General features: G+C 36.3%; 3 protein-coding genes across 4 annotated transcripts in view; 2 read left to right on the top strand and 1 right to left on the bottom strand.

The window, feature by feature from the left end:
• LOC108976128 (protein gone early) overlaps window positions 1-21999 on the bottom strand; it is a 79239-nt gene that overhangs the window by 30631 nt on the left and 26609 nt on the right. The window lies entirely within an intron of this gene.
• On the top strand, window positions 2345-3433 carry LOC108976137. The gene is made up of 2 exons (XM_018945057.1): window positions 2345-2982; window positions 3076-3433. Exons 1-2 carry the CDS (start codon window positions 2487-2489, stop codon window positions 3270-3272), a joined length of 693 nt encoding a protein of 230 aa, XP_018800602.1. The 5' UTR covers window positions 2345-2486; the 3' UTR covers window positions 3273-3433.
• Window positions 8470-10601, top strand: LOC108976135. The gene is made up of 2 exons (XM_018945055.1): window positions 8470-9221; window positions 10360-10601. Exons 1-2 carry the CDS (start codon window positions 8555-8557, stop codon window positions 10539-10541), a joined length of 849 nt encoding a protein of 282 aa, XP_018800600.1. The 5' UTR covers window positions 8470-8554; the 3' UTR covers window positions 10542-10601.

Here is a 21999-nt window from a genome sequence, read left to right as displayed (position 1 = left end):
AATAAATAAAACAAGAATATTAAATTAAACATAATTTGAAGTTGCATAAAATTAAAAAAAAAAAAAACTAAAACGAATCAAAAAATAAAAACGAGAAGTTGCTTATTTTTACGTTCATGAAGTTCATAAAGTACCAAATATGTATTTTAGAGGGTTACGAATAACATTTAATAAAAACCACCATTGTGTCTTTTGGTCAAAGCCTTCAATACTATTCTAAAACCAATTTCCGATAGAAAATATTAGCCACACGTCAATAATGTTATCCGTTTAAAAAATATTGCTTCAACTGCTTGGTGGTAGGTCAATATTTAAATGAAATAGGACTATTTAAAGGAAATTCATTGCTCTTGTACTAAATGTGCTTTAAGTTTTTATTCGGTTAGATTGGTCTGATATAGGTGAAATATGCATGGTTTTGTTCAAGAACTTATTACCATTCGAAACTTTCGTCATTTTTGCAAAAGCCAGGGACACTCGATTATCCCAAACTTCTCGGGAGGCGAATTTTCACCAGCAAATCCATGGACAGGGGCGTATACCACTTGCTGCCAGGTTCGACCTATAAGAAATGTGGATAAGAAGCACCCAACTTAGCCTCGGGAGCTTCTGGTAACTCATTATTGATGGCTGTCGTTGTCCTGATGGAACACTCTGGTCACTTTTTTGCGATTGTTTACTTCAGTCAGTAGAATTGTTGACAGTACGGATATTTTTTAAATTGAACTTTCGGAGTGTGGTACATCTTTGACATCAAAAATACCGTATTCTAACAGTATCAGAACCATAAACATCCTTTACATTTTCTGCAGCCTGGCTTAAGATTTCGGTGTTGAAGAAAACCTCTATAAAATGGAGTAGTTTATCTTTGCAAATCTAATATTTCTAACGCAATAAAGAGAAACCGATCTCACTTATATAACGCGCGATACAGAATACTAAGCCACGATTTCGCGATATAATTTTCTTTGACAGAATTTTTTTCGAAATTCAATTCGACAATTGAAGGCACTGTTTCGACTGCTTCTTGAGCTCTAGTGTAGTCCATGGTTCGTCGACGGTTACAATACGACGCAGAAACTGTTTAAGCTAGCACTTAGACATCATCAAAAGCTGCTGTAAAGCGGTTTCAAAGTTGCACTAGGTTTCCGAAGTAAGTAAACGGAGGACCCAGGTTGCTGACATTTTCTTATGATTAATATATAATTGAGTATAAGGCCCAAGTGATCCATTGAGATGCCTACTATCTCAGCTATCGTACCAGGACGTGATTCTTCAAAACCCGAGATACGACTACTTTGAAACTCATTCAACCAATTTTTGACTGTCATCATTGAAATAGAAGAATATATACAGAAATCCAAAGAGCTTCAGTGATATTATTTTTCCGTGTCTTAATCTGAAAAACTGAAATTGAAACCATTTCAAACACAATAGAAATTTTGAACGGCACTCATCTAACACTAACAACTATAATCATTTATTTTATGATCAATTCTGTTTTGACTAAGAAACGGCGCAAAGCAGTTCATCATTCATTTTATGAGCGAACACATTTAAATTCAATTTTGCCATCATTTCGACAGCAAGAACACACAAATTTTATAACCGATACGTATTTAACGAAAATCAAAGTTTTTGATGACGGATTAGACGTTGTTTGACAACAAAGAGACAGACATAAGGAAGGTAACAACACCATGGGCAGACGACTAAAGTGCACCATAAAAGTATGATGGCACTCAATACAGGTAGCAATTCAGCAGTTTAGGAGTGTTTAGCCTTGAGAAAACAAAGGAAAATCAAAGCGACTTTTACGCACGAAAGTATGCAACAAAATTCGTTTAGTTTATTATGTGTGAAGTTTACATATGTATAGTACGTATATGAACTGAACTAAACTGTGGCGGAAATAAAGCGGCAATTAATTAACTTAAATTTAGATGAAAAAGAGTGCAAAAATAAAGATTGCGGTTGACAATAGCCGAGGGTGCAGCAGGTCAGCAGCGCTTTAATGACCGATGTGATTTGATACGCGATCAGTGCGTTTTGTTGTTGCAGCAAGACAACTAAACATTTTTGTGATGGTTTGTGTTGCTGCAGATGCTTTTAAGCTAATATCTATTGGCGAGCAGCATAATGCGATCAGCGCTCGCCTTTTGACGCGAAAATTGTCAACTGAACTGCGCGCGCCGGCGATCGACATTAACGCCGCCGCCTTTGATCACCCACTTCGAAGCGCAAATTTGCAAATTTGCATTGATTTCGCGAATTTTGTAGTGCGAAAAGCGTAGCAATTCGCATATAAAACGATATTGCAAGGTAGACAGGTCAAGCAGTGCAATCGTAAGCCTCTTAGAGGATCAACACATTCAGTGCAGTGAAGTGTAGTGTGTGATTTTGAGTGAAAATCAAAATATTATCAAACACATAATATTATATCTCTTATATTGAGGAAGTACTAATTCTAAACAAGCTATTTCGCAATGCGTTCTTTTGTATTACTCGCTTGTTTGGCAACAATTGCCGCCGTGAGTGCTGCGCCACAATTCGGTTACGGTTATGGCGCTCAGCCAGCCGCCAGCAGTTTCGTACCTTCAACACGTGGTGGCGAGAAGTATTTACCGCCCGCCACAACAACACCAGCACCCAGCGTACACAAGCAATTCTACTTGATTTCAGCGCCGGAAGACACTGAGGGCGCTAGCAAACCAAAACACCTGGTCATCGGACGTCCACAGAAGAACTATCGTGTCGTCTTCATTAAGGCACCAAACTCTGATAACAGCAACCTCAAACTGTCAGCCGAATTCGCACCGCAAGAGGAGAAGACCGTCATTTATGTGCTCAGCAAAAAGGATAACGAGCTCACAGCCAATGACTTTGCCACACCAGCACCAACGGTGCCCAGCAAACCCGAAGTATTCTTCATCAAGTACAAGACACCCGAGGAAGCTGAGGCGGCACAGAAAGAAATTCAAGGTGAGTTGCTCACAACTTGAGGCAATATTTAGCACACAAAAGCATAAATTACAAAAAAGTTAAATAATCACAATTAAAATATTCCCATCACAGACCAATACGACCAATTGGGCGGCACTAAGGAATTCTCTGATGAAGGTACCGCTCCTGTGGCTTCGGTTATCGGCTCTTTGGACGGTATTGCTCCCGATGGCAGCTACAACTACAGAGCCATTGCTGCCCCACCAGAGGAACTCGGCAGCGCGTCCTCACCACTTAGCCAGTACCTGCCAGCTGCGGCGCGTCTGTAAGACAACGCTTCAAATGCAACTGGATTTGTTAGAATTGTTCTGTTGTTATTTGTTAACATTGCATTGCGTAATACGTGGCATAAAGCCGAAAACTCATTGATTAATTGTTAATTATAATTCATTGTTATTACTTTTTATTGTTTTTTTATTTACGAAAATTACGCGATTTAATAAAATTTAATTATAAAAATTAGTAAAGTTTTTTTTTACTAGCGGGATCAAAGAAAATTAAATACTAAGATTAGAAAAATTAGCTTAAAATAATAAATAACAAGAAAAAACGTTAAATACCCTTCACAAATACAAAAGGTTCCTTACAAGAACTTCACCCCGGTCGTTCAGTTTGGTAGATATGCCCCATCTGTACAATTATTGGCTTAGAAAATAACCCAAACCAAATTTCGTGAATATATCTGGTCAAATGAAAAAGTTTTCGAAACAAGCAAGTTCAGTTTCTATGCCAGCTACATACTATAGTTGTCTGATATCGATCGTTCCGAGCAACTTCTTGGTGAGAAAAGCACGGCACATCAAATCTCAGATCGATATCACAAAAGTGATAGAGTGGCTAAATAGATTCACTTATATTTACATTTATGGAATTATAGGGCTTCTGATGTTACAAACACAGAGGCAAATAATATACCCTGTTCATGGTATAAAAACGAAGCCAAAGTTAGGGGTAACCGAAGATATTCATATGAAGTATTTTTTAGGGATAAAAGTCAAGAGCATTTTCATTAATATTTCAGATTCATATTTTAAAGAAATTTACTTAAAATTTCAATTATTACAATTATCAATCTTCTGGGTAGCCAAAAAACATTCGTTTGAAGGCGTATCAAGCGTCCCCAGGATTGTTCTCTGGGTTTGGGACCCGCCACATAAAAAAAACACCCCCAAAGAAAAAGACACAACATCCTCGGATCACACTTTTCACTGACGACCACTGCAAACGATTTAAGGGAATGGACAAGGACTGAGGCGTGTAAGTCCTTGTGATATTTACTACAGTGGCCATATAAAGAAGCGCAAATTCAATGTAAAGAACAATGTAGTTATCTGTAGACAGCTGAACGATTTTCTGCCCGACTTGCGCTCCTGCTCCCTGAATGCACTTATCGGCAACTCGGTATGGTATGTGAGACAGTACTTTTAGCTGCTTACGTACAGCTTCAAACCAACCCATTTGTTTACCTAAAATGTAAAAGAGCAGCTGGTACGATGAGGCTGCCTACCTCGCAACGTTACAATCGACAACAACACGTGCGGAATGGGATAGATACCAAGAGTTGAAGAAGGAAGCAAGACGCATTTGCAGACAAAAAACAAAAAAGAGAAGTTAAAATGCGTGAATACGAAAAGCTTGGCAATCTGAACTACTGCCGAGCTATTCAAACACGGCGGCGAAGAACTGATAAGGAGCATGAATCAGCCCATCATGAGAATATGGTCAGATGAAAACATGCCCGACGATTGAAATTTAAGTGTGCTTTGCCCAATTCTCAAAAAGGGAGATCCCACAATCCGCGCCAACTACCGTGTGATAAGCCTCTTCAACATCGCATATAGAGCGTATTGTGTGAAGCAATAAAGCCCACCGTCAACAAACTGATTGGACCTTACCAGTGTGGCTTCAGGCCTGCAAAATCAACAACTGACAAGATATTCACCATGCACCAAATCTTCGAAAAGACAATCAACACACACCGCCTCTTTATCGATTTCAAAGCTGCTTTTGATAGCACGAAAAGGAGTTGCTTTTATGCCGCTATGTCTGAATTTAGTATTCCCGCAAATCGAGTATAGCTGTGCAAATCGACGTGGCGCAATATCAAAAGCAGAATATTAACTCTTGCCTCCAGATGCTAAATCGGACTGAGTAGGCAATTGAGAAGTAAATTCCTCTCTCAACCAACAAAGACAAAATTCAGAAAATTTTTTAATTGAAATTGATCAAGTCGTTGAGTTGTATCATTGTTCATTAAAACAGCTGCCAAGAAGCACTTTTATATATATTACGTTGCGAAGTTTAATACATTTTTTTACTTTCAATTTAGTGTTATATGATGAATGGAAGTAGTTGTTATCCAATTTCACCTATTGTCACAGTGGCTGAGGACTTACAGGAAGCTTTTGTGTAAAAAAAAATATGGTTGATATAACTTAAGAGGTTTCGAAAGTATGTACTAAAACTTAATTAGGTGTTAGGACACGCCTATTCATTGCAGCAAATTATATATCTATATCTCAAGTAGCAGCTAGTTATAGCTCTTCAAAACATCACTATGAGGATTTTTAAGCGAAATTCTTAAAAATAGTTTTACGCTTATTCTTTTCATTCCTTATTCATATACTACATCTTTTGACTTTTTTCGCGCTTTCAATGATATAATTCGTGGAGTTAGCTCCGCTGCTTAATATTTAATCGGTTTCATTTGAATTGCAAATTCGCAAAGTTAGTTCGTTAATTTACGAGCGTATAACATCAATTAGTTTTGAAAAAATCATTTCCGATTCTTAAAATCATAAATATGAATTTGTCCGCCGCTAACTGCTGTATCGATGCCTTTTCTTCTCGTTTCCTTTTGTATTTATTATTAACAATTTAACAGAGTCAAGGTTTTTTTTTATGGGTTTTGAAGTTCTCAGGTTTCATCAAGATAAAAGAAAAAAATGCGTATTCAAGAGGTTTTGAAGCAGTAAGGCGAGAAATCATTAACTTTCTTGAAATTGAGGTGACAAGGAAAAATTTACAGTCTGTATGAAATGTGTTCACTTAAGGAACATGGAGCTGGCCATAGAGAAAAGTTAATGCATACAAATAAACGCCAGAAAGCAACGATAGTGTTTGTCAAATAGTATTTTGCTGTAAAACTTCGGATCTTTAGATGGCTTTGCCGTCTACCGATTATACGAAGTTTGCACAGTAAACTGCTGAAAATTCATACTTTTAAGTAAAACGAATGAGTGATAAAAGTCTTACTAGAGATCTCTTCTCAATGAACAATGCCAACACCTTTTAAATAAGTACTAGAAATTATTTACTTGGAGAAGGATATAATTTTAAGTATTTGACTGTATATTTTACAAAATTCCTACAACCTAAGTAGGTCCTAAAAGAGTTCCCGGATATTGTAATTTCAATTTCCCGCGTAAATGAGAGAGGGTGCGTTCGAATGATTTAGGTGGATATTTTATGAAACGCATTCTTCCTTGACTCGTCCCGATAAAGCTGAATTTTTTTCAAAGAGTACCGTAAACAGGTATTTTTGAATTCCGATCCCACATTCATGGAGAACATTTAACTGCCGATAAAACAGAGGTTTATGAGTTTAACATCGGAATGGAAGGAAAAAACAAGCCGAAACAAAAAAAAAAACGCCAAAGCACCAAAATTAAGGTGATGTTCATTGTTTTTTCGATATTCGTGGTTTGCTGCATCATGGATTCGCTATGGACAGACAGACGGTCAATAAGAAGTTCTTTTTGGCCATATTGAAGCCTTTGTGTGAGAACGGCCGGAATTATGATGTGTGGTTTTTCTTGTTCCCCAAACTGAAACCCGTTTTCAGTCAATCGAAGAGATAAAACAAAATTCGCTCAAGGATCTTTTATTAACGGTATTCATAACATCGTTTCGAAGGTTTTTTTAGATGAGTGGTTTTCAATGAGGCCATACTTTTTGGAGTTGGTCCTCTTGACATAATCAGCTGTGTGTGAATGTGTTTCGGAGTTTTATATAATGGACAGACTTAATTCGGAACACATAATCGCACACTCATTTCCACAAAAAAAAATTTGTTTCAGCGATGAAGCTTACTTATGTTGAATGGGTACGTTTTAGGGGGTTAGGGTTTCATGGTAAAAATTAAATTTTATTTCTTAAATAGGAATAAAGTAGTTTTATTCTGACTTTTGTACATTATTGAGCACACTTTTGACAATATATGGTAATTTTTTCATGCATAAACAGGTAACAGAGCTTTCAAGATCATGCGATTTAATACTGCTGAAGTATTTTTTGGAGGTTATGTGAATTTTCTTTTTACGCGAATAAGCTCGAGACGGTTGACGCCTTGTATGAGAATATTCGGCGCGTTATTGCTGATATTCGCTCTAATTGCAGCGAAAAATAGTCGAAAATTGGGCCTCGCGTGGATCACGTACCCGAAATAATTTTTAAACATAATAGCAAACTCTTAACTTCATAATGAAGCTAAATTCTCAACTGTAACATTAAATTATATGAGTTTTTTCTTATTGAAAACCACATGTCTGAAAAAGAACAATTTAGATTAAAAAAAAAGTTTTTTACGAACTCAGTACCGACCCCTACCGCTCACTTATGTCAAACCCTTGCGTTCTAGATAAAGGAGTTACTTTTTAACAAATGGAATTTTCTCACCCCCCGCTCCTAGTGTAAGTCCATGTGGAGTAATTTACAGTAATACCTATCTAAAGAAAGTGAAACAAAAAGTTTTAATGAAAGATAAAAGAAAAACATTCACTGAAATAATTGTTAAACAATTTTGGCAGTTTCAGTCATGTGCCACAGTAATGAAGTTGCCACATAACACCCACACAGATCTGTGGGTAAGAAGCGTATAAATGAATATAATTACCAAAATGCGTACACAGCAACAACAAATAATATTGCGCTACTAATTAGTTATGCAATTTTTCATAATTAATTCCAAAAAATTTCAGTAAGAAAATGGAGAAGTGTTGCAGTTGAAGGAAAGAGAGAGGCAGTCGGTCATGATTTCCAATTGGCAAATAAGCACGAGAGCGAAAAGCGCAGACACATTGACATTGAACTAATTTAATTAGCAACAAGGTTTACTTGAGTTACAGATCTGTATGCACAAATAAGTATGGTGTATATCAGCCTACATGAGGGCGGATGCAATTATGACCATCAACATTTGAATAAACCAATAAAAGTGTTTGGAGTTTCTCAGGCGCAGTCAAGATGTGAGTTTGTGTTTGCATATCGGCAACATATTATCAACTCGTTCATATTTAAATATATATTTTCACCACCACTGTTGCATGCAACATTAAAAATTTTCTCAAGATTCAACTTCTGATTTGCATCCGACCTTTAGTTGCCTATAAAATGTTGCTGTCAGTCAAAACCCATCAACAGTTTTGAAAATAGTTTAGACATAATTAGAGCTTCCCTCGAGCTGCATTGGTCGCAAAGTATTTTTAGCAAAAGAAAAGGAAATCAATTTTAAACCAAATCACGAAGTTTTTCTCACTAAAAATTGTGTAAAATGCGCGTCCTATTCGTGTATAGCTGTGCGCTACTCGCTGTCACCGTTAACGCTGCGTCCAGTTTCGGTTACCACTACGAACGCAATGGCAACTCCAACTCCAATACCAACACACTCACGAACGCCAATAGCTTGAGCTTAAGCAGTAGCGGTAACGCCATACGCTCGAAGGACAACAATGCCGAGAGTTTCTTCAATCCTGCGCCTAGTGGAAATTCATTCGTCTTACCGCAACATCAAACTCTACGACAACAACAACAACAGCAACAAAAAACGGAGCAACAATCTTTTGGTGGCGACAAGTACCTACCACCCTCACAACCCACCGCCGAACCGATCATCACCAAGCAATTTTTTTTAGTCTCCGCACCGGAAGACTCGGAAGAGCAAACACGCAGCAAGCACTTCGTTATTGGCCGTCCGCAGAAGAACTATCGCGTCGTCTTTATTAAGGCACCTTCCTCTGATAATGCCAACCTCAAGTTGACAGCCGAATATGCGCCACAAGAGGAGAAAACTGTGATTTATGTTTTGAGTAAAAAGGACAACGAATTAAATATTGGTGAGATTGGCACACCAGCGCCCACTCAACCGACCAAACCGGAAGTATTTTTTATCAAATACAAGACACCGGAAGAGGCTGCCGCAGCGCAGAAGGAAATTCAAGGTGAGTTAAAATCTATCAAGTAATTGTTACTGTGAAATTTGGTTGAGTTCAAATAATACAAAGTTCCGGAACTTACTATATTAGCAACTTAAGACGTCATATAAATGTACCTGTACGACTTTATTTTGGTTTTTGGAAACCATTTGTATACATGAGGTTTGTGACACCCAGAAGGAAACAACGCCTGAATATCTCCAACAAGTCCCTCAGTTTTTTGAGATATAGATCTGAAATTTGGCACACGTCCTTTTCTCCCTACAACTACAGTAGCTTCAAGTTGTCGGAAGTAGTAATATCGAATCACTATGGCATGAGCTGCCCTACAAACTGCTTGATCAAAAACAAGTCCTTATATTTTTTTATTTAACAAATTATCTTCATGATATTTGGCACAGTTTATTACTCAAGACAAATGTACAATCTTTGAAGAAATTGTTAAAATCGGACTACTATAGCATATAGCTGCCATACAAATTGATAAATAAAAAATTACCTCTTGTATGGAAAACATTTTTATTTGAGAAGATATCTTCCCAAAAATTTGGTTTGGATTACTTTCCAAGGCAAATGATACAATCCCCGAAATAATAGTTCAAATCGGACTGCTATAGCATATAGCTGTCATACAAACTGATAAATCAAAACTCAGTTCTTGTGTGGAAAACTTTCTATTTGATAAATTATCTTCACGATATTTGGCACAGAGAATTACTGAAGGAAGAAATTGTTCAAATCGGATTACTATAGGATATAGCTGTCATACAAACTGATACCTAAAAATTAGGTTTTTGTATGGGAAATTTTTTAATTTCACAAGATATATTCACAAAATTTGGCATGTATTGTTTTCCAAAGCAAACGGTACAATCACCGAAGGAATTGTTCAGATCGGAACACTGTAGTGCAGAGCTCGTATATAAATTGATCGGTCAAAGAAAAGTGGGGTTTTAGACACTACAATGTCTAAGATTATCACAGATCTTAGAAAAGCCTCGAAAGGAGTTAAACTTCCAAAATGGCTATGTAAATTCGAGTTATTTTATATAATATTTTTCACAAATGTTACGATTTAGCTCAGTAGCTATTAATATATATCAGCCTTTTTTCTTAAACTATTACATATTTTAAATATTTCCAGAACAATATGACAATCTTGGCGGCACTTCAGAATTCTCCGACGAGGGCGTCGTACCCATAAAATCTGTCGTAGGCTCGCTTGACGGTTTGGCGGCCAATGGCGGCTACGATTATCGCAAAGTGCTAAATGGCGGCGATTCACCGATCAAAAACTTTCTGCAACCAGCACGATTCTATTTCTAAAGCATTGTGTTATAAAAATTTTAATTTTCTTATTTCAAATGCGCACATTCCGTTATGCATATGCACATCTATACATCTATACATTTGTAAATAAATGTTTGTTTTCAATTTTAGCATAATTCAAAATCGAAATGAAATGTTAATGCATTTAGAAATCAATGGATACCCAATGCGCTCGAACAAAAGACTCAAGCGACGAACTCGATGCGTGAATTTGCCATAAAAGTATTAATGATTGAGTCATTCATTTTCTTTTTCTCTCCTTTCAATGCGCGCAGCGACTTCTACAGATTTATGATCAATAAGCAATTGATTGATTGGCATGTCAACAGCATTTTGTTGCATACAACCAACAGCTAGCAACAACAATAGCGTTGGTGATGGTGATGGCGATGTTTTGACATCAAATGCTTTATGCAAACTAAGTATGACATTATAAATGTATACGATTAAATTAAGCTTTTTAGCTGCAACGTCAGCGAGCGACCGCCCTTTCAGCTGGCTGAGCTAAGCGCAAAAATTAAGTAGCCGAAAACAAGTTGGCCATGTCTGCACATACTATTGAATGGCAGTCAGCGAAAATCAAGCGTTGTGATTAATTGCCACTTGAGTAGCGCGCGCTTTTGTCCAACTAACTGACTATAAATACAATCAGTTGTTTGTCTGTATATGACAATCAAACTTCCTCGATTTGAACAGGTCAATTTGAGCGTCAGCTGTGTTTGTATGTGTGTCACTCCACTCAAGCTTCGTTAACTGAGATGATGAGCTTCATTTGATTGGCCGTTCGGTGACCGCTTTGTTGACCCAGCGGCCTCGCAACTGCTTCGTCACTGTCACCGAACTAATATTTAGCGTATTTTTGGCAATTTGCGAATTTTATGCAAATTCGTTTTTGGTAATTTCAGCATTTCGCGGCAGAAGACGACAGTCGTCACTCACAACTATTGTTGGTTTTGAGCGCACATCTCTTCTTATACCCCGAACAGGGCATTTTAATTTTGCCACGAAATTTATAACAGCCAGAAGAAACTTCGGAGATCCTATAAAGTTTATATTGGATTGTCGAAAAAGTCCTTTCATATTTTATCAATAAATGTCGTTGCAGTCGTATATCTCAAGTGCCATGAATCATATAGTGTGGAAAAGTAAGATTTTAAGCTTCATTTAACCAAAAACAAAATTAAATTCGGGAAAGTTAAAAAAAATTACAGCTCTTCAAAAATGAGTAAAAATAGTGAAGAAATTCGCTATATCTTGAAACATTTGTATAAAAAAACTGAAGAATGCCAAACAAACCACCAATGAAATTTGTGAAGTTCACGGAGACGATGCTGTATCAGTCTGTATAGCACTACAATGGTTCGCTCGCTTCCGTTCAGGAAATTTCACTCTGGTGGACCCATCGTTGAAAAAGTCGACGAAGTTATGGAAAAGATTGACGAAGACCGTCACATAAGCAGCCATGACATCGCGAATGAACTTAACATTCATCATCAAACGGTTTTGAACGAAAAGAGAGCTCGATGTTTGGGTCTGTTCACATGAATTGTCTGTGAAAAATTTAATGGACCAAATAAACATCTGTGATTCTTTGCTGAAACGAAATGAAATCGAACTATTTCTGAAGCGAATGATAACAGGAGACGAAAAGTGGTTTGAATACGACAATAATGTGCGAAAAAGACCATGTTCCAAGTCTTGTGAAACTCAACAAATGGTCGCAAAGCACGGATTGACACCTCGAGTATTTGGTGGGATTGAAAAGAAAACATCTACTATTAGCTGATCCAGCCTAGTCGATCGATTATTTCTACATTTTACTGTCAACAACTGATGAGATTGTAGCAAGCAATCGAAAAAAACAGCCAGAATTGATCAAAAGAAAGGGCTTCGTCTTCCATCAGAACAACGACAGGCAACACACATCTTTGGTGACGCAGCAAAAACTGGGAAACATTAGCTGCCAAACAAACTGAATGATTCAAATCAAGTCCTTGAATGGGAAACTTTTTTCATTCAAAGAAATATCTTCACGAAATTTTGACACAGATTTTTATCCAAAACAGCGCCACAATGTCCTTAGAAATTTTTAATATAGCTGTCCAACAAACTAATCCCTAGAAGTCTGGAGAAAGACTTTTTATACTCTTGTATGCTATCAGAAATAAACCAGTGAAGGGTATTATAACTTTACTCCCGCCGAAGTTAAAGTTTCTTCTTCTTTTTTTGATTACTGTTAACCTCGTTGTTTCTTGCTATTGTTGTTTATGTTGACCCTTTTTGACTATCGTTTCAGTTTCACTTTCGTCGTGTTTAGTTTTTATGCGTTTTTAATGTCTTCCACGTTGCTTCCACGTCGCACTGCCGTTGCTCTGCTGCTGCCTGGTCGGGGCGTTGGGCGTCGGAGGCGTTTCAAACAGTTTTGGCTTGTGGCACATTTTAATTGCTGTGTGTTAGCATAAATTTCATTATTTTATTGTGGGGAATAAAGAAATTGACGAAACAACAACAATAACGAGAGGCGGGATCGTAAAAAATAGCTAAGAAAACAGCAAACGCTTATTCGCTTAAGTTAATTATGCCCAAAAAAGTTCGTGCTTCAACAAGTGTTGGCTTTTACGAGCATCATTATTTGCCAACTTTATGGTTTAGTTTTTTTAATGAAATCTCAAGCGAATTTTAATATAAGAGGAGAAACGCCAAAATATGCAAAGTAAGCGTGCGCCGAATAAATTGCAAGGAGGCGGAGTAGCTCTTTGAAAAATATAGAAACGAAATTCGTTAAAATTTTTCGATAATAAATGGCGGAAAATTTTGAGATTATTCAATTTAGCCTCTCTGCTTTTAAAATATCATCTAATTTACTTTATAGATAAAGAAAATGTAGTCAAGTTGGCTGAGTTACAAGGGAAAGTCTTTGAGTCTCAATGATATTCCCTTCCTTTTAAAGTTTTGTCGAGTGGATCAGTGTACTGAAAGTAAACAAACGTCCCTATGACTATTTTGCCATTCTTCAATAGCCATCACTCCGAAAGCTTTCTCATGCTACGCGACGTTTTGAAAAACATACCGCCTCAGCTATCTAAGCCACCTGCAGTCGGCGATCTGCTAATACGAGAAGGTGTCCTTTTGTGAAGTTGAAACTCGTTAAAACAATTTTTGGTGGTCATCTTTGAAGGCAAATAAATCGCTCCCCTTCCTCTCAGCTTCAACTGTAAACTGCTGTACGTAAATTAAAAAAAGCGTTTAAACGCGAGAAAGAATTCAAAACTAAAAGTATATAAAGAAGCTGTGTCCAAGTTCAAGGAAGAAAAGTTCTCTTTGGAAAGCCCAGAAGTTCATGAAGCCACCAGTCTACTCCAACATGCCTAGACGAGACCACGAGACTTGAGTGGAAATTGGGCTCGAAGTGACGAGGAAAAGGCTAATTGCTTTGCAAATAACCTCATTGCCAAAAGAACAATCTTAATGTGTCAATCCCAATCAATTACCCAACACAGCTAACGAGTCGCTCGTGTTTTTAAGACTTCAGCTTCTGAAATTATTAGAATTATAAAAAACACTATCCAAACAAATCGCCAGGACATGATAATATTAAATATTAATTGAGTTACCAAATATTGCTGTAGAGGTGATCTCTTTGCTCTTCAATGCAATTCTTAGTTTTTGATACTATCCAATTTCACGGACAATGTTACAGATTATTCTGATAGATAAATCTGGTAAAACTTAACACACCCGTCTTCCTACACACCAATCAGTCTTCTATCCTGCCTTTCTAGAATATTCGAAAAGGTGTTACTATCAAAGATGTCTCTTTTGCTCCACGAAAATAATATAATAACAACGCACCATTTCGGATTTCGTGAAAAACATACTACTATAGAGTAAGTAAATAGAATTACCAACGAAATAAGAAAAGCAAATGAACACAGAGAGTACTGTTCAGCTATATATCTTTGATAAGGTGTGGCATGAAGGCCTTTTACATAATATTAAAAAGATTCTACCTTTAGAATTGTATAAAACATTGGAGTCTTATTTAAATATACAGCAGATCTTTCAACAGCTAATAATGTATTGACATCAACTTTTGCGGATGAGAAAGAAGTAGAGGACAGCAAAATGAAATATATATCTAAACTACGATATCACTCAAGCCCATTGTCTAATGCTTCAGTACATTCCAGCGATCAATCGCACCTAAAAAGACATATGCTTGCGTATCACCAAAACAGCTCAATCACTTCTCAAGTAATTAAAAAAATTTAATTATGAAATCTACAAACACACTCTCTTCGTCTAAGCAAGAATGTACTACAGGACGTACGGGCGGTGAAGTGCCATAACGATTACACTAACATAGACTGAATTAAACATCCTTACAAGTCTCGGATTTTATATAATTTTAATATGCTCAGAATAATATTGTATATTGAGATTATATTATATATATATTGAGTATTCCACTGCCATGGAATTGCAGAAAAAAGAAGGTAAATTCGTAATTTCTGCACTAATGTACTTAGATCAGATGACCGAAATGATATTGAAAGAACACAGTTCAATTTCTATTCTGAATGATTTATATGAATTTTTTAACGAATTTCTGACAGGGCGAACCTTCTGTGAAGGTAAAATAAAATATTTCAGCGCATTTGCAGTTACTTTGCTATGTGGATTTACAGTAGACGAGAAAGATGGTTATGAAATCGGATCAATTTATCTGAAAAGCTAGTACAAATGACGAAAATCTAGTGAAAAAGACAAAAAGGCCGTGAAAAAGATTAGAAATTATTAGAAAAATGGCTTAAACAATGACAAAGTGAGGAGAACGATAAAAACGAAATCTTTGTCCCTTTGCTGTTAGTCTAGAGTTGGGATATCAATGTATCGTCTCTATAATAATAAATATTTTACTCGCTCAACGTAACCTTAAGCTTTCATATGCAATATGAAATAAGGTGTGTTCCAATTGTTGTTACAACAAAGAAAGCAGCAAAGAACTAAAAGTAGTCAACATTTTGGATTGTATTATGATTGAAATGAAAAACGTTTAGTATCAATTTTCTATTCCATTAGTTGCTTGGAATGTGACATATTTTATTGAAGCTTTTGAAATTCAAATTTCCAACCCATAAATAATCCACAGGCACAATGGTTAACCCGATAGAAGCAAAAGCAAAACAAAAATGAAAGAAAATAACAAATGCCGCACGCCCTTTGTTACTTCGCCGATAGCAGCGTCGCACCGTTTTATACAATTCCCATTTTAAATAAATTCAAACTACAACAATAAACTGACAACTTAATGGCAAATGGTAAGTAATTTAAGTTGGGTTTTTTGTATAGTTCCACGATGAGTGATCATTGTGTAAATTCAATAACAAAGACTACCGGTGTTGGCTTTGATTCGGCCGCTATGCGTTGTCGTGCCGCCGAAGAATACACAAACCTACGGCAGAGTGTAAAATGCGCTTCAACCTTGACATTAACTTCTGATGACATATTAACATTTTTGGTGAACAATTTTTGGTTGACAAAAGCACGCAGCATGTTGTTTAATTAATAACTGGAAAGTATAGAATGAATATGTATGTAAAGCTTTTCGATGAAAAGTCCATACGAGCATTATTGAAGAACTTAATCAAGCCCTTTCAGTACAGCAAAATTTAAGCTTTATTCTACAACGATTTTCGTTGATAGCAAAGAGGTTACGTATGGTATTATGAAGTTCCAATATACATAATTTATAATAATATAATATAATGAAGAAGCATTTACAGCTTAAAAAGCTGTTTTAAGAATGGAAGATCATATATATAAAACCTGATATGTCAAGCGATCGAAGAACTCATCGTCGGTTGATTGCTCCTAAATTGACTTGTAAAACTCTGGTCGCGCGGAAATACATTTAATTACGATTCAAGTCGCGATGAGTTGACAGAAACGTTTTGCTATGTTTTTTTGTGGAATTTACAGAATATATTCTACTTAAGCTGCTGCTCTGCGGTCAAACTCTTAATTCGGTTTTATAATGCCAACAATTGGACCGACTGAAGAAAGCAGTCTCCCAAAAACGGCGTGCTCCGGCCAAAAGGAGCTGAATGGTTATTAATCAGGATAACGCCAGGCAACACACATCGATAGTCACTCGCCAGAAACCCTGGGAATTGAGAGGTTTTTATGTACCCGCCTGATTGTGATTACGAAAGCAATTTTGCGGTGAAAAATTCGCCTCAAGAAAAACTTGTGAAAATTGACTGTCCCATCTTTTTTTTTTTTTTTTTTTTTTTTTTTTTTTTTTTTTTTTTTTTTTTTTTTTTTTTTTTTTTTTTTTTTTTTGTCAAAAGGGATGAGGGTTTCTATGAGAGTGGTATTATGAAATTTATTTTAAGAAGACTTTATGAATACACACTTTTAATTTATATTTCGGGGTAGTACTGTTAGTGTCATCTCATACTGCATTGGTTATTCGTGATCAATTCGCCACATTTTCAACTAGTATCGTGCCGCAACCACCACATTCGCCTCATTTACCTTCGTGTAACTTCTGGCTATTCAGTAAATTCATATGATCACTCCGAGGACTCCGTTTTGACTCAATTAAGGATATAAAAGCTGAATCGAAGAAGGCGTGATGGCCAGCACGACGGAGGAAGGAAGGAAGAGGAAGACCTCCACTGTGTTAGAAAAAATAGGTGGAAAAGGACCTGACTACACTTAGAATATCCAATTGGAGCCACGTAGCGAAAAGAAGAAACGACTGGCGCGCTATTGTTAACACGGCTATAATCGCGTAAGCGGTGTCTATGCCAATTAAGAAGAAGAAGAAGTAATACTTGGTTCAATAAATGTTTTTAAATCCATTGCGTCCTATTACTTTCCGGACACACAGTATATATAATGACTGAGGAAGGTCCCCCAGCGTCACGTCAAGGTCTATAAAACCCAGATATAAACCTACCAGAATGTTATGAAGCGTATTATTACTGACGATGATACTTGGATCTATGCTTACGACCCGGAAACAGACCGGCCGATTATCGTGTTAAAGGTGAGCCGATGCCGAAAAAACCACATCAAAGCAAGGCAAAAATCAAAGTTAGGTTGACAGTTTTCTTCGATTATCAAGGTATGGTGCACTCCGAAATCCTTCCGACCGGCCAAACTGTCAACAAGGAATACATTTTGAGTGTTATGCATCATTTGTGAGGATTGGAAAAAACGCTGGCGTAAGTGTTTTGTAGCCAAGGGGAACTATTTTGAGGGAACGACATAGATAAATAAATAATTAAGAATTTTAAAATTATGAATATAGTCTATTACCCATAATTATTACGAACCAAATTTGACAGAAAAAAGTTATTCATTCCTCACCAATCGGGCAGGTATCTTGGTATAAACTGAGGAAACCCGATTTTCTTTCCGCAAAATTTGAACAATATACAAGCAAGTGACATTTCATATAACTAATTTGAAATATAAACATTTCTCAAAAGAAACTGAAAGAAAAGGTTTGCAAAAGACACTCTCAAAATATATAACCTAGATTATCGCTCAGTTCATTGTAAGCCACTTCAATATATCCTATAGCGAGAGACCACGTCATTTATCAAATTTCTACTTAATGGCGAACATGAACCTCCCAATACCAAAATTATAAATTTTCCTATAAATATTGAAAACCCCTTTATTTTGATTATAACATAATAAATTATATCATAAAACATTGTAAAAGATTGAAAGAAACGCTACGAAATCATGCAGAGCGTTTAATGCAATAGATAAAATGCATATGTATTTTTGTATCATCACTTTACAAATGCCGACGCCGACGCCGACGCCGACGCCAAAATATCAAAATTGGCAAAATATGACGGTCCAAACGAATTGTGACAGCACTCGCATAATATGTATACTATATATACGCCGATTTAACGTTAAATGGTGGTATTTTAAATTATACATAAAATGCAAACATAAATATTAGCATTATTAAAAAGGAGCTTATAAGTAAATATTTAAAGGTTTATGTATAATGAAATATGTACAAATACAGTATTTACCAAAATTCAAATATTTTTTAAATTCAATTTAAATATTTATCGAAATTTAGCAATTCTTTTTAATTTTAGATAGTTTAAGTCTCATTTTCTTTAGTATTAAATTAATAAAAAAAAAACAAAGGTTGACTCTAGCCGCATCGACGCTATAATATCCCACACAGGTATATTTAGTTCCACCAGAAAACGTTTAGTTCTTACTAGCCGTGTTGTTTTATATAAAATACCATCAAGTCGAATTAAGATTACTTTATAAGGAAGAAAAATGTATCAATTTTATGGCATCCTATATCGGTGTTTCCATCCAATGAGTAGTTTTGGGGAGAAAAGCTCGTAATAATCAGATCAATATATATTGTGACACAAAAGCACCGGGAAATTGTAATTTAATTCTCCGGGTAAATAATACATATCTCAAAAGATGTATTTTACTAAGTTGATAGAACTGTTACTAATAATTATGCCAAATCTGTCAACCAGTTTGTGAACAGCTGCTAGTGATTTTTACAATTGGGGTACTCACAATTGTTGCGTTCACAACCTGTCTTGAAGTTATAACGATTCGAAAACATAGTATTGAGAATCGTAAATGTGTAAACTCATTTTTGTATGTAATCCAACAACAATTTTTTTTTAAACAAGTGTAAAAATTTAAAATTTTACGACTTTACGATTTAAGACAGGTTATAAATACCCTAAATGTGACATAAAACATCTTAAAATCATAAAATCATGAATTTGTATAGTAGTTTAAAAAATTTGTGGTTGGATTGCGTACTAAAATAAGTTTACACAAATACAACCCTGAACGCTATGTTTGGATCGTTATAACATAACTTTATGAGACTGTGGGTTCCACATGAAAATGAATAAAAATATTGAACAAAGAATTTGTCGAAACTCTTGTATTTCTAACCAAATTTCGTGAGCGGAATCGCAGCGAATGATTGGAAAAGACTAACGGTGATTCAGTTTTATCAATACCACAAGCCTACAAGTGGTACAATGCCATCAAAAAAAGATCGTTGAAAACATGCATCGTTCAGGGCGACCTTCGAAAAAGTGAATAATACAGTGCTTGGAAATCGTCAGACAAGTTTTAGAGAGATGGCAAAAGAGCTCGACATCTCTCGCGAGTCCGTTCGAATGAGTGTGATGGATATTTTGTGTATGAAACGCTTTCTTGTTCGACTCGTTCCGATAAAGGTGAATTTTGGCCAAAAAAAGGTATCGATCCCACATTCATGGATAACATTATAACTGCCAGTAGCACATAGGTTTATGGGCCTGACATGGAAACAAGTCAACAATCATCGGAATGTAGGGAAAAATGATACCTAAATCAAAACAAGCCAATGCAAAGTCAAAGTACGAAAATTGTTTCGAGAACTGTAAAAATTGTTGGTATAAAAGGTGAGGATTACTTTAAAGACGACAAAATATTTATTGATAATTATGTTATTGCATAATTAAATATTTTGAAGGGGATAAAAACGCTCTCAAGGGATGCTTAATTTTTGGCCAATACTGTATACGATCCCAATCAAAGCCGCCGCATCACGTTGAGTGCAGACAAGTCGCACTTAACAAATTCTCCATGCTTAATTAAGTCCATGAAATTATTAGCAATTTATGCGAGTAAAACCCACAATAAAGATATCACTAAGCTATGCGTGCGAATGTATGTAATATGTCTACCCCAAAAAACTTGTGTGCGTATTATACTTAATAAGGCAGCGATTAATAGCACCGGCCATTGGTTGCGTAGCGGTCGGTGCCGTGCACGGATTGGTTGTTAGTTTGGCTGATTAGTTGGTTGATTACTCGATTCGCGTTGGACAGTTGGACCAGTGGGGACGACAAAAGTCGTTTGTTAGGCCACCTATGTAGATTGGCTCAAGTACAAATGGCGCATAAATCATAAGGGCAACAATAACAACAAGCATCATTAGTTAAACGACCACTTATGGGAAGCAATGTAGGCGCTAAACGTAAATGAGTCAGCAAAAGCATAAGGAAAAAATAAAAAACTAAAAACAAGACAAGACAAATTTAAAAAAAAAAACAACGAATGAACACGAAATGTTTGAAAATATCAACCCAAATATGTACACACACACATTTGCAAGTTAAAGGTCGTCGACAACGGCACTTGTTGGAATGCAATGCTTACAAACACACAGGTGGATGCATATCAGTGCATTCGAGTTGTGTTGCAATGTTTATGCAAATGAAATGCTACCAAAATAAACGCATGGACAATAGAAGATAAACACTAGCAAACATACCCACATATGGTATATGTGTGTATATTCCCATGCTTGCACCCGTGTAAAAAATTCAGAAATTCCAAATATGCAGGGCTGCATTCATTCGACATAATTTACATTACTTCCAGATAAATTATAGATTTGGGCGAGGAATTACAAATCACACATGGTCAAAATTTATGCCGCGACCTGCGGTTGCGGCCGGTGGCATAAGCGACGCATGCGATTTGTCATCTTAAATAAATGTGTCTGTATGTAAGTGCATATTAATGCGTTGATTTCGATCGCTTATAAGAAATGCTGTTACTATGCAGCTGCAGATATGTACATCACTTACAAATATTTTTAAATTAAGGTGTTCTATTTTTAGGCATGAATTTGGACTTGGGGTGTATTTTCTTATAAAAAAAAAAAATAGGAAAACCCATTTGCCACTATTACATAAATTCCATATTAAATGAGTACCCTTATTATTTTTCCAACAAATGGCTTTAGTAATCTGTATCTTACGCCCGCGTTACATTCTTAGGCGATAGAAAGGAAAGTAAGGGCTTTACTCAGTTCTGTTTGAAAATGCATCAAAAATTGTCAAATATTAATAAAATTTATCGAAAATATCATTAAAATATTAGAAGTCATAGAGTCCGACCCTCATGTAACCAATGTTTCCATTGACCAGATAAGAAAAAACCGCATGGTCCGAATTTCCATCTGTGAATCGCTGCTAAATCGCAAAAACATTTTTGAAGCGGATGTCTACTGCTGATGGTTAGTGGTGATGGTCTGCCACTTGCGAGAACGTCAAGCGAAAACGATTGTGGTGATTGTGGTTGACAGTTAGGAGGGTCTTCATATGTCAACATCTACTTTCAGTTGCACTCTACAAAGACGATGGCATTAACTACCCAAGTACGATAATGAGGCCCAACTCCGACCACGCTGCTACTGTAGACTAAACTCGCACAATTACTAGTCAAAGCCCTTTCAAATCACCTGAAATGACAGAAACAGGGTTTGTCCGGAAAGTAATAAGACTGAGTCGATTTAAAAAAATTTATTGAACCAATCGTTACAATTCTTTAAAAACTTTCAAAATAGGCTCCTTTTGCGTCGATGCAG

Source organism: Bactrocera latifrons, unplaced genomic scaffold, assembly GCF_001853355.1.
Source record: "Bactrocera latifrons isolate USDA-ARS-PBARC rearing strain unplaced genomic scaffold, ASM185335v1 scaffold_73, whole genome shotgun sequence".
Taxonomy (NCBI): Eukaryota; Metazoa; Arthropoda; class Insecta; order Diptera; family Tephritidae; genus Bactrocera; species Bactrocera latifrons.
Note: the sequence above shows the minus strand (reverse complement) of the source record. Positions and strands in the feature narration are given on the sequence as shown.

What these genes read in the sequence shown, in the direction of transcription:
- LOC108976137 (XM_018945057.1), top strand. Translation starts at nt 2,487, where the DNA reads ATGCGTTCTTTTGTATTACTCGCTTGTTTGGCAACAATTGCCGCCGTG. An exon ending in GGCACAGAAAGAAATTCAAG is followed by an intron (nt 2,983 to 3,075) that starts GTGAGTTGCTCA and finishes TTCCCATCACAG; the next exon opens with ACCAATACGACCAATTGGGC.
- LOC108976135 (XM_018945055.1), top strand. Translation starts at nt 8,555, where the DNA reads ATGCGCGTCCTATTCGTGTATAGCTGTGCGCTACTCGCTGTCACCGTT. An exon ending in AGCGCAGAAGGAAATTCAAG is followed by an intron (nt 9,222 to 10,359) that starts GTGAGTTAAAAT and finishes AAATATTTCCAG; the next exon opens with AACAATATGACAATCTTGGC.